The sequence below is a fragment of the Cygnus olor genome, chromosome 3 (genome assembly GCF_009769625.2).
Source record: "Cygnus olor isolate bCygOlo1 chromosome 3, bCygOlo1.pri.v2, whole genome shotgun sequence".
NCBI lineage: Eukaryota > Metazoa > Chordata > Aves > Anseriformes > Anatidae > Cygnus > Cygnus olor.
The window spans coordinates 56,558,903-56,571,471 of record NC_049171.1 but is presented as its reverse complement, the minus strand read 5'-3'; the positions used below and the strand labels follow the sequence as shown (position 1 = coordinate 56,571,471).

Here is a 12,569-nt window from a genome sequence, read left to right as displayed (position 1 = left end):
ATTGCTCAAGGCGTTGGGCCGGGCGCCTGCTGGTTTCCCAGTGCCCGGGGAGGACCCAGGGCCAGCCCAGGCTCAGCGCTGCAGCGTGTGGGAGGAACCATTGGGGGGGGCGGGCGCTGTGGGGGCGGCGCCGCTCGGTGAGGGGCCGCGGGGCTGGGGCCGCGTCCCGGCGCTGAGTTCCCCGGGGCGTTTCAGCGGCTCGTCCTCGGCAGCCTCGCTCCCGGCCCCCGGCAGAAGCCGTGCGCCCGTGGCCCGCAGGGCTGGCGGGGCACGCCGCGGCCGGGCCGTGCGCCTGGCCCGCCCTGGGGAATGGAGCGCGGGGGGTGCGAGGGGCAGGGCGAGGAGAGCGCCGGGGCGGTGGGCGACCTGCGGAGGAGCTGGCAGAGCTGGGCGGAGGGCCGCGGCGAGTACCAGAGGAGGAACCCCTTCAGCAGCGAGGGCGGGCTGCCCTGCAAGCCTGCGCTGGCTCCCAGAGGGGATCCCGCCTACGGGAGGCCCCCTGAGGGCTCCAGGACGGAGCAGCGGGGGAAGGATGCCCACTCGCACGTGGGGCGGGAGGTGGAGGAGCTGTGCCTGGTCATCAGGAACACGGGGCGCACGGGGGACGACGGGCGCGTGAGCGTGACCTTCGGGCAGCTCTTCGAGACCTACGTGACCATCTCCAACAAGGTGGTGGGCATCCTGCTGAGGGCCAGGAAGCACGGCCTGGTCCGCTTCGAAGGCGAGATGCTCTGGCAAGGAAAAGACGACGACGTGGTCATCACGCTGCTGGAATGAGACCCGGCCGTCCGACAGGTTGTGCTGCTCGCTTCCGCGTGGAAAAGCGCCTGGACACCGCCTTGGAAGAGGTTTTTGTTGTGGAACTTCAACTCGGCAAGTTAACGGGAGGGACGCTCGCAGGAGAGAAAACAGGTGAGAAGGATAAAAAAAAAAAGCTTTCATAAAAACAATAGCTGTTCTGGACAGAAATCACAAATAATCAGCTAATCCATCACGTTGCCATTGGATTGTCCTTTCATTGTCATCATCCACCACAATGTACTGCGGCTCTTCGAGCATCCCTGCTGACTTAGGGCTTTAGGCTGCTGAAAGCAAATTGCTAACTAGCTGCTATACAACACTGATTCTTACAGGTTATAAAAGACTCACCGTGGGCGGATTTTGGTGTACAAAATATGGAATTGAAAACTCTTTGGGGAATTCATATACTTCTTCAAACAGGAGCTTGATATGTAGCAAAAGTTTAGGTTATTTTCACACTAAATAGATGGAAGTTATGCTGACTTCCATGAAGCATATGCAAATTCCCAAGTATACAGAAATATCACTTGCTTAATGGTCTACGGTACATACAGCAAGGATGTTTCATGACTCCTAAATACACTGCATGTTGCATGTATTTTGGAGAGCTGCACTAGTCCTGGTGTTTGTCTATTCTCCAAACCATCTCTGTGTCTTGTCCTTTTCCTCTCTGTATCTCACACCATTTTTACCTGTTCTTTCTTCTGATGCTATGTCATACTCCACATCCCAAAGTTCTGCAGCCTTTTTGGTGAACTTAGCTATACCCCTTCATAGCGAGCACGGTGCTACAGCATGAAGACATGAAAGACAGCAGGAACTGTACACCGAGGCACTGTGCCCATATGAAAAGAAGAAAAAGAAGTCTCTTACTTCTTTCAGCAGAGTGTAGTAATGCTGTTTACAACAGGAGAGTAGAGATCCTGCAGTGCCAAATGCATAAATACAAGTGTAGTGGTGCAGTTACATGCCTCACTGAGCTGTGCTTTCAGAGCACGGTTGTGAGTTCTCCAAACTGGGAGCAAAAATGATCTGCTAGTTAAAACTAGGGACTGAGAGATGAGTGGTAAGAATGTTCTTCATGCTTCTTCTGGAGGAACTTTTTCAGTGCTCAGAGTTGCTTATATACAATAGTTGTTATAACTCTGCTTACAATAGTTCCCACCAAGAAAACAATACACTGGGAACACAAAATTCTTTTTCTTTTTTTCTTTTTTTTTTAACCAGGGCATATAAAAGCCTTTATGTGCTGTTAACTACATTACTTGGTCTTTAATATAAGAATATTCTCTTGCCTCAAAAGGAAATTGAGGCATATTATAAATTATTAACTTGATTTAAATGATAATCACTTTATGCTATTTGTTTTTTTTTTTTTTTCCCAGAGGGCATAAGAAAATAATGATTTTTGACATTTTAATCTAATGGGGATTTGTAACAAAATAACTCTTCTGACTGAGCATACAAAAATGCACTTTTCATTAACCTCCTAGTGAAAAGACAGTGAAAATAGGGGAGAAAAGGATGAAATGAATGTGGCGAAATAAGTATATTTGGAGAACGGGACAGCCAGATGCAGGTGCAGCGTGGAAGGGGAAACAAAGGATGAGTTTTAATCACCACTTAATTTTACCATGTTGGAAGCTGGGGAATATGTGCTGCGCCACACACTGCTGGTTGGTGTTCACATAGCTCTCAAAACCACTCCTCTGTAAAATTATTTACAGCTTGCACTTTAAAACGAGACACATAACTTGTCATTATAACACGCTTAAAATGCTTTGCTTTTTGGAAGAGCATTCCTTGACAAATGACATGAGCACACATTAAAGGATTCAGCTGCCATTAGGTAAAGCCTGGGGATACATTTTGATTTCAAAATGAATCAAACTTCTTGCAATACAGCCATGGCATGTGGTCTGCTTTATTCTAACAATTTGTGTATCCAATTGATTCAGCAGTAGCAATAGTTCATAACTTGTAGGAAGCAAGACCGGGCAGCTCAGGTATCGCCAGCTGACTAACGGGGTACCAGGAAAAATAACGCAGTACTCTCCAAAGACACAGAACTGAGGCAGTGAGTAACCTGAGCACCCTAAGGTGCAAGTCCAGCTCATGGAGCCTCACAGACTCTTAATTAAGACTGGGGCAGGTAGTTAAACGAGAACAGAGGCTTCCACTGCCATGTATGTAGTTAGTGTCAGATAGCAACACGGCCTCAGCTGCACTCCTGCTGCTGCTGGCTGGTTTAAATGTCACTGGAGTACATCTGCAAAAGCTTTAAGCGTACTTCTGACCAAGTCAGACAGAAGCGGAGGAAGCCCTAATGAAATGGGCCTCCCAGCTTTGTAAGTGACTATGAAAACTTGCCCTGGCATAGTTTGAACAACATCAAGGATTGTTATTTAAAACGTAACTTATAGAGGGATGGATTTTTTTTGTTATTAACCATTTATAGGGCCAAATGTCCTGTCTGCCGTGTTTAGATGAACATTCAAGAGTGACAAATATTTCTGTTTTACGTGCCCATGCAATGGTTACCAACACCAAAAAGCTGCCAAACTGGGCCAGCACACAGGCTGTCAAAACTAATTTCCTGTTTTCAGCAATAGCCAGTATTACAAAAGAAGTCTAAGAGACAATACAGCTGGTCAGTTTGTCCACTGATATACTCAAGAATAAAAAATTAGTCCTGAACTCTGAACAGACAGGAATGCACCCTATCTCATGGACATGACTGAATGTAGCTACTAGTTTACACGTGTTATAAAATTCTGTTTCCTCATCTGCAACGTAGAGTTTCAATTTGATTCTACGGAAGAAAATTTTTAAAACCTTTTTTCTATGCAGCAGGCTCCCATTAGTATAAATGGAACAGAATTTAGTATTATTGTCACAAAAAATGTAGGATGTGAGTTTTAAGTATTATAAGTTATTTGTAGTACTTAAGTACACCCTGACTTTCTAAAAGGTGCTCTTGTCCTACCAAGCAAATTTCAGCTCTTCTAATCTCTCCTAGAACTTCACATTTTTTGTAGCAAGCCTCTCAGCTCCCTCTGTAGTCCTTTCTTTTCTTCCGGTTGAAGCGTGTGAATTCTGCACCTGTTTGAGAGTGTTCATTCTACGGGAAATATCTGTATTTTCTCTTGTCAAACACAGAAAGCACTTTCAGCACTTCAATAAATATTGCACAACAGTTGAAATGACAGCGAGTTTTTGTGTAGATTTTTTACTGTTTCCAAGTTTGTCAAATTTCAGGTATGATTTTTACCAACTTGCTCCCATTTTTATATATTTAATTACAACTCATGCTTAAGAAGACCTCAGCATACCTTGAGGAGCTATTACCAATTTAATCACATTGAAAATGCTGTCCTTAGTCAAAACACTTGAAACTTTTTTTTCCTTGTTCCACATTGAACAGCACTGTATGTGCATGTTTCATTCCTTCTGAAGGGGGCAATTAGTACTTCAGCACAGAAGTATTATTCTCTGGGCTCGCATTAGGTTGGGAGTTTATGTAAATCAATTGAGCAAAAAAGTACAAATAAAGCTTTGTCATTCCTAAACAAGTAGTCAAGAAAGCAGCTTTTCTCAGGACTGCTAATACTGGATCAAAGAACAACAGAGCCAGGGGCAGCGGGTAAACAACTTTCCTTTGGGTCTTGTACACTGAAGAGTAAAAGCTGCCAAGTTCTCTCTCCAAGAGCTTTGTAGCTATCTTTGCTCCCTGGAGTCAGACGACTGGGTAAGCTGGAAAATGGTGTTACAATGCTGCTGTTGAAGAGGGTGACACAACGAACGGGGCCTGCCTGCTGTCTTTCCAGAGGGTAGCCAGCGCTCCTGAAACATAGCCAAAGCATTGGAACAGACTTTTCAGAAAATCGCAGAATCACAGAATGGTTTGGGTTGGAGGGACGGTAAAGACCATCTAAGTCCAGCTCCCCTGCCATGGGCAGGGACACACTTAAGAAAATATTTCTCAACCCGATTAAAAAACATCTGCCAAGTCTGAGAACAACGCTCGTCAATAGAGAAGGAAAATGGACCACAGGTCCGTGCTGAAAAACACTACGGGGATACTGAGCATTCCTCTCAGTAACAAATGGGGCTCCATTTATACACCTTCAGGTTGGAGCTTGTTTGAGGAATTGCCATCACTGTGACCCTCCTCAAGTGTAACATGTAAAAGCAGATCTTCTTGTTTCCTGCTGCATACATTTGACAGTGCATTGGGTCTTGCTGGGATGGCGTTAATTTTCTTCACAATAGCTCATACGGTGCTGTTTGGGATCTGTGACTAAAGCAGCACTGTTAACACACCATTCTTCTGGCCATTGCACAAAACCAAGCAGCTGCGGGGACACAGCCTGCACACCTGACACAAACTGACCTGCAGGGCTATTCCCTGCCTGACATCATGCTCAGCGGTAAGAACCACAGGGAGGATTTCTGGGGGGCTGGGGCAGCCATTGCCACTAGGCTGCTTATGGGAGGCGGTGAGTGATTGTCTTTACATTACTTGTCTTGGTTCTTCCTCCTCTTTCCTTCACGTATTAAAATGTGTTTATCTTGACCCATTCTCTGCCCCATCCTGCTGGAGCAGGGGCGAGGAGCGAGCACCCAGCTGCTGACCGCAGTCAGCACGCCTCCTTGGCTGCACGGTTAGATCACTCCAAGACGAGCATTTGTTCCATTTATTAATCCCTTTTGACAACAGTTCATATGTTGGTACTTTAAATATTACATATTACAGTTAAATGTAGTTACATAGATTAATTACAAATCAGAACACGCAAAGTATTAGCTCTTGAAAAATCTTAACATTCAAATATTTCATATGGTTAGGAACCAACTCAAGCCTCCTAATCTATTGCACAGAATTAATCGAAGTTCAGTGCCTTTAATTCATACTCCTCCTAGCTAACACTACAAATTAAAACCGCAAAGTACGCGAGAGTCCAGTAGTAAGAATAACATGACATTAGGAACAAGCTCTTACAGAAGAGACTGATGTTACCTCTTCTGGGTAGAAAACACTTGTTTAGGAGGGTGTGAATCTTCCCAAGTACGATGTATAGCCTGCTGTAAGAATATTACAACGCACTGTCCCGCTAAGGCAAGAGGTGCTGGATCAGTGGAAAACACTGAGAAGATTATGCTCGGGGAATCTTGCAGGCGCGACAGACCATCACCACCTCAGCTGCATCCGGGTGCATCAGCCAAGGACACTTGATAGTTGAGCACCAAGTCTGGGAACAAAGAAAATCCACTCCGTGTTTTCGGGAGTGTGAACTTTCCAAACAGTCTGCCTTAACACGGTATTGAAAAACAGAGCTCTAAGTTACTGATTAGAGTCCTACAGCGAAGGCAAGTGTTCAGCAGGGTCCATAACCAATTCCGAACGCAATCCCTGCGTGTTCCAATTTTGGGCTGAGTCCCTGCTCTTCCAAATCCAAATCAGGCTGCTGTTATGCAAGCCTGCCACATATTGCACTAAAGACCCATTTCTCTCGTGACCTCATTTAGAAATCAAATTTAGCCAAGGCATTAGTAATCTCCAAATGACTTCATGTGAGAACAGTATCAGAATAATCTCAAAATGTCTTTTCTACCATGATGCAGAACAGCAGTGTACTAAGTCAATTCTTCTGAACTCTTCACGTTTTTGTAAACATACAGTAACTAATTAAAAATATTGTGCACATAAGAGGGAAACAATCTTCCAGTCCAACATACAATCACTTACACATACAATTAAACTATATTCTATGTTTTATAGCATTATCACATCTTGGGCACATACTGTATTAACATTTACAATGTCACTGTCATGCAAGTAAGACAGGTAATATATTAAAGTGGTTTAGCACCAGAAGTTAGTAGTGTACTTTCTGCAAGGTACCTACCACTAACTAGGCATAGGTAACATATCATACAAGTACAGATGGAAACTGAAATATTTTGGATGTTCCTTGCAATTGCAGAACAATGGATCTTTAAAACAAAAGCTAGATTCCACAACAAATATTACCTTTGGTACCATGTGCATGCTGTTACTACTAACTTATTTCCTTAGGACAGGATGTAGTTAGGATACATTCTGCTGCTATACCCTGCATTTTACTGGGAGAAGTTGTTTGCATATGTGTGTGTGTCTATGTATAACGTATGTGTCTATTATATATGCATACACATACCTAAAATTAGCATTAAAATACACTGCCTTATTGGCAGAGAAGTACACAGGCTTCTGGAGTACCCAAATGCGAGGATTAGGTTGACAGCTATAAATTCTGTATTTCCTCGTAAGGAACTAAGCCTTTTTACCCCGCTATATTATTGGCAACAAACTGCGCAACCTTAAATCAGAGTTCAAAACCAAGGAACAAACTGGCTAGTCACCCAAGGCTAGGAGTGCTTTCAACTGGCAGCATTTTCAGTTTGCAGTCGTTCAATCAGTTGTTCAGCCTATGAAAGAGAGAAAGCAATGCATTAACTATGCAGTGAACCTTCAGTTTACTGAAAAATCCATTTTAAAAACAGTAACAGTGTGATGCTGAAGAACAGAGCATATACTTTTCACTTCTAGGGATAAAGCATACAACAGCAGAAGTAAAATACAAGTATTGTTTTAACAGCAGACTTTTCCACATTTGCATCACCCATTAAGTGATCAGAAAAGGAAAAAGAAACTCTGCCAGTCAGAGGATGTTTGAGCGAAGAAACAGTACTGAAAGCAGCATGTTTTAAGGACCTTGGAAGACAGCCGTGCTCAGAACAACCAGGCTCTGAGGAAGGGAATTCTCTGGGAGACACTCCAGAGCAGCGTCTTGGGGCCTCTCACCACCAACAAACCGCACACCAGTTGTACACGACTGAGAGATGGAGAGCACTCACATGCTGCTCGTGTCATCAGGCAAGTATTCATTCTTTGGTTAGGTCACTATGCTCACACATACTTTTCTCTCCATATGGCCATATTTATGCATCTATCACACAGCTGGGACAGTGATATTTTCTGTGTGTGACAGCACCAACCCTCAGAAAGGAACGGGGTAGAAGGAGGCCTGCCACCGTTGTTCTAGCAGGCCAAATTAAGGATATGGAGACTCACCTGGGTGCTTCTGAAATCAGTTTACATTACTGTCAGGTTTTTTTGTTGGTGTTTTTTATTTATTTAAACACCAGTCTCCACTGGATTAATCTTTTAATTTGAATGTGTGCTTGAGGTCTTACTAAGATCTCCAAAGGAACCAAGTTAAAAGGTGAAAAGCCAGTATGTTTTAATACACATAGTAAATATGCAATCAGCTACTTCAGATGGCAACAACTTAATAGGTGTTAAGTAGCTACTACGTTTTCCTTTGCAAATAAAGCTAGATAAGCACAGAGCAACTGAAAATGAAGTTATCTGAATCTTGTTTTACATTCTTAAATACGTATCACGTTCAAGCCCTTATAACTAAAAAAAAAAACCACAAACAAAAACCAAGAACATTTTCCAACCTGACAACAGGACAAAATACCTTTTGAATTGCATCCATATTGGATAGCCAAATTTGGTATGGATCCCTCTGCGTTAATCCAAACCAGTAAGCAGTATAACTACACAGCTACAGTTTTCTGGAGGCCCAAATATGTCTGTGATGCTCTGCTACACAGCAGAGCAATCTGCTTGTTTCGAGATAGCTGAGAGCCCCAGCAAGGTACCCCCCTCCCAGCCAAGCTTTTCCTCTTTAAGAGGCTTTTTATATTCTTCTGTAGAAGAGAGACTTTTTTTCAGCAACTTTGTTTTGGGGTTGTCCAATGATACCAGGATGCTGGAGCTACGCTGCAAGCATAGGTTCCTGATGAGTCAAAGCTGAGAGAGTTCGTATTAGTCCTCCAGAGAGATTTTCAAGCAGTGGTTTAGTCAGCGCCAGTTCCACCTCATTCCTGATCTCTACCGACAGAGATCAGTACAAAGACTAGTTCTGTAAAGCAGACACTTGTTTCAGTCTAAGGATGGCAAGATAAGAAAAACATATGAACTGACAAAAGCAGCCATTAGGTGGCCATGTTTTGCACCTACGCTGGATAAACCAAGGCGTGTACGATACACAGCCCCTCACCCTCTAATATAACCCTTTCACATAAAAGAATAAATACTTACAAAGTGTAGTCAGAAGCATATCACATCACCCTAAGCGATGCATTAAATCCAGAACTACTGTACTGTTTGCTGTTAATGTTATTGTCGCTCTATTTCCCCTATTAATCGTAAACGTTAATGTTAAATTTTACTATTGTATTCTCTCAAAAAGTGAATGTAAAAGTTAATCAGTTATTTCTGTCATTACTACAATTATTACTCAAAGAATTTTGGACATAGTTAAAGTGTTATTTTTAGACACAGTTAAAGTGTTGGAAAGACATGACGTTTTCAGCTTGCAATTGGGAACCCTAACAGAAAGTTCACGTGCATTACACTTACCGTGATAAACCAGTAGGAGTTGATTCTGTAAATCAGTCTGGATAAGAATCCTAGCTGACTGGCTGGGGCCAGGACATGAAGATGCAAGTGGGATATTGAGCAGAATGGAGGCCAGTGAAAACCCATTCTTCAGAAAAGGAAAACAGGTTAAAAACACTGGTGATGTTAAGTCAGAAAGTGGAACATATTAAGGTTTTTAACAAGATCAAGTGAATTAAGAACTTAACTCAAAATGTGTTCCTTTTTATGTAAAAGCATGAACAAAAAATACGTCCTTTCCTTTCATTATGCTCTCAAGAATTTTTTTCAGAAGACCGCTAACCTCTTCTTTCACATCTCTCTATTTAAGATGCACTGTGTTAAAATGAGGAGTAGAAAACAGGATATTCCTTAGATATGTCATATCTAGTTTTCAGCTGGAAAGTCAACTGCCACTAGATTAACGTAGTTTCTACCTATTTTAAACAGGAAGACCCATCTCCCTCTACTCTACACTATTTAAACTATGTTACATTTCACTTCAGTTTGGCAACCAAACACAATGGCTTATAGTAAAGGTAGCAGCACTGAAATTAAGTGAATGCAGGTATGACTGAAACAGTGCTGCAGTGCCCCGATTAAAAGGACAAAGTTTACCTCTCCTGGAAGCTGAAATTAGAGAATATATTCAGCACGTAATGAAGGAGCAGACCTTTAGATAAGCTGTATAAAGTGGCTTCCCTATCCCACAAGGAAGAGAGAATTGGAGTTGGAATGCAATCTGCGCTAGACATTGATCAGAAAAAAGTCGATATTCAGTGCCAGCACACGTGACTTGACAAGTCATGTGGTAAGTCAGTGCAACTCCAATTTCTTCAATAAATTATACTGCAGTCATTAACACTATCTCAAAACCAGCATTTTGAAGAGTTGAGAACATATTCAACAAACACAGAAGGCTTCCATTACATACCTTATATCATTTAAGTCATTAAAATTATTTCTCTGGAGGACAGATTTTCCAACTTCCATCATTCTCTTCACTATGAAATACAAATACATTTCATTTAACATTTAAGTAATATTTTACCCATTATATGTCTTTGAGTCAAGTAATTTGAAGCAGGTATTTTTCACAAACAAAAACTAACTTCAACAATGATTACACAGATCACAAACTCATGTTGTTTTTTTTGTTTGTTTGTTTTTCTCCCAAAGAATAAATACTAGAACTCAGCTCATACGCAAACAAAGATTGTCAAAGACAGTGTTGTGCAAAGTTTGGTATGAAAAATCACTACTGTACTGATTTCCAAACTAATGAGAATTTTAAGTGTGGAACTATTCTAACAGCTTTGACCAAAGCCATGGTATCACCATATCCTTATTGAAAAAAAAAAAAAAGAAACCACCACCACCAAAACCAAACCACTACCACCAAACACTGACTTGTTAGAATGATGAAGACTAATTCCCATGTTTTGTCTCTACACAGCAAAACTTTCAGAGATAAAACAAGAATTAGATATAAAACACTCGGTCCTACTTATTACTGGGACAAAGCTTTTATCGCTGGAAAAAAAAATTAAAAAAAATCCTAATACAGAAACTTCAAAGGCAAAAGTCTAAAGAATTTCCTTGAAGCCAAACACATACAGAAGCTGTTTCTGGAGAAAACTACCCTACATTCAGAAGTCAAATACAATGATTCAAAACATGCAGCATGCAACTATAATGATTTTTTTGCATCACCTGTAATAAAATGTTTTCATTAAAAAAAAAAAAAACCTCTCAACACAAAGTTTATATACTTTAGAATCTTGTCTTTTAAAAAGTGATTGAAGTTTATTTTAACACCATTTCTTTCTTCTCTATCCCTTTTCCTGAAAAATGATGTAGCGCATTATAAAATACATATTTCACAGAAATCTCATTTTTTCTCCATATAATTTAAAACCACATATATACCTAAGAAAATGCAGTGGAGCAGCACATTAATAACGTAAAAAACAGAGTGGCCTTTCCCACAAAGCGCAGAGACACCTGCTCTCCATGCACACAGAAGAGGCTTCATGCACTGGCACGGCATTACTCCGGAACAGCACCAGCGTCAGGCCAGGTGCCAGCAAGGGCACGTCCTTACCCACACTCACTCACACCACCTGTTTTTTTGGTGTTTCACAGCCACAGCCAGTGCTCAAGGCTGTGATTTACCTGACAGCACACTGCCTAAGACTGTGGAAAATGATGTTCCTCCAAGTTAAACGCAGCAGCCTTACCGATGGGTATGTGCTCGGACTTGAGCGTTTTGCAGTTCCCCATGTGCTCCACCGGCACCACCAGGTAGTGGTGGGGGGCACCGGGCCTGATGTCTCTGAAGCAGACAAGGTCTTCGTACTGAAAAAGAATACACACAGGTTAGGCCGATCGGGATGAGGACACTGGGTAACAAAGGTGATCTTCCCCGGTGTCGCTGCGATACTCAGTATTACGTTTGAAACACCGGGCAGAAATCTGAAGATACATTTATTTATTTTTTCCACAGCTACATCAAAGTACCTTGGGAGGCTACCTCCAAGGAGGCCCACAAGCACGCTTTGCTGTCTCAGTTGACTTTCTGCGGTCAGGATTTCTCACTACCTGGCAGCAAAACGTGCTGCCCGGTGACTACCTATGCCGCCACCGCGTACAAACGACGGGCTCGCTCCTTTGACGAGCGTTTCACGGCTGCCTGCACGGCAGCACAGAGGACTCCGGCCCCCCGCGTCCAAGCCAGACCCTCCCCTCACACACCAGCTCTCCCCAGCGCTCCGTGCCGGGCCCTCGGCGGGCACGGACCCAAGGGGCAACCCCCCCCGTCCCCCCGTCGGCCCACCTGGCAGGGCAGCAGCGCGGTGCCCGTCTCCTCCCGGCGGGCGATCCTGCAGAAGACGCACTGCTGCCCCTCGGGGCCGCCGCTGCCGGGCTCCCTCCCCTCGGCCCCGAGCTGCCCGGCCCCCGCCGCGGCCTCCTCCCCGGCCATGGCTCCTCGGCCTCCGCCGGGCGCCTCCCAACGGCCGGGGCGGGGCCTCCTCGCCGGGCCCGCGGCCTCCCCCTGGCGGCCGCAGCCGGCCCCGCCCGACCTCCCCTCAGCCACCGCCGGCCCCCAAATGTTGGCTTCACGTGCGCGGTTCCTTAACGCCGCCTCTCCCCACGCCATAAATCGTTAATAAAGCCAGGAACACGGTGCTCTTAGGTAGCTTTATGCCTTTGTCTGGCTTGGAAGGAAAAATACACAAACACTTGGGCAGTATAAAAAGGGCACATACAACAA

General features: G+C 43.7%; 1 protein-coding gene across 2 annotated transcripts; it reads right to left on the bottom strand.

Moving 5' to 3' along the window:
• Window positions 1-5,484: 5,484 nt before the first annotated feature.
• Window positions 5,485-12,325, bottom strand: HINT3 (histidine triad nucleotide binding protein 3). Of its 2 annotated transcripts, XM_040551493.1 has the most exons (6): window positions 12,132-12,325; window positions 11,536-11,653; window positions 10,230-10,299; window positions 9,278-9,404; window positions 7,207-7,272; window positions 5,485-6,053 (listed from the first exon to the last, which is right to left on the bottom strand). In XM_040551493.1, exons 1-5 carry the CDS (start codon window positions 12,276-12,278, stop codon window positions 7,225-7,227), a joined length of 510 nt encoding a protein of 169 aa, XP_040407427.1. In that variant the 5' UTR covers window positions 12,279-12,325; the 3' UTR covers window positions 5,485-6,053; window positions 7,207-7,224. The 2 variants fall into 2 exon arrangements, with proteins under 2 accessions (XP_040407427.1, XP_040407426.1); XM_040551492.1 differs by having other exon boundaries at window positions 5,485-7,272; window positions 12,132-12,324.
• Window positions 12,326-12,569: the final 244 nt, after the last annotated feature.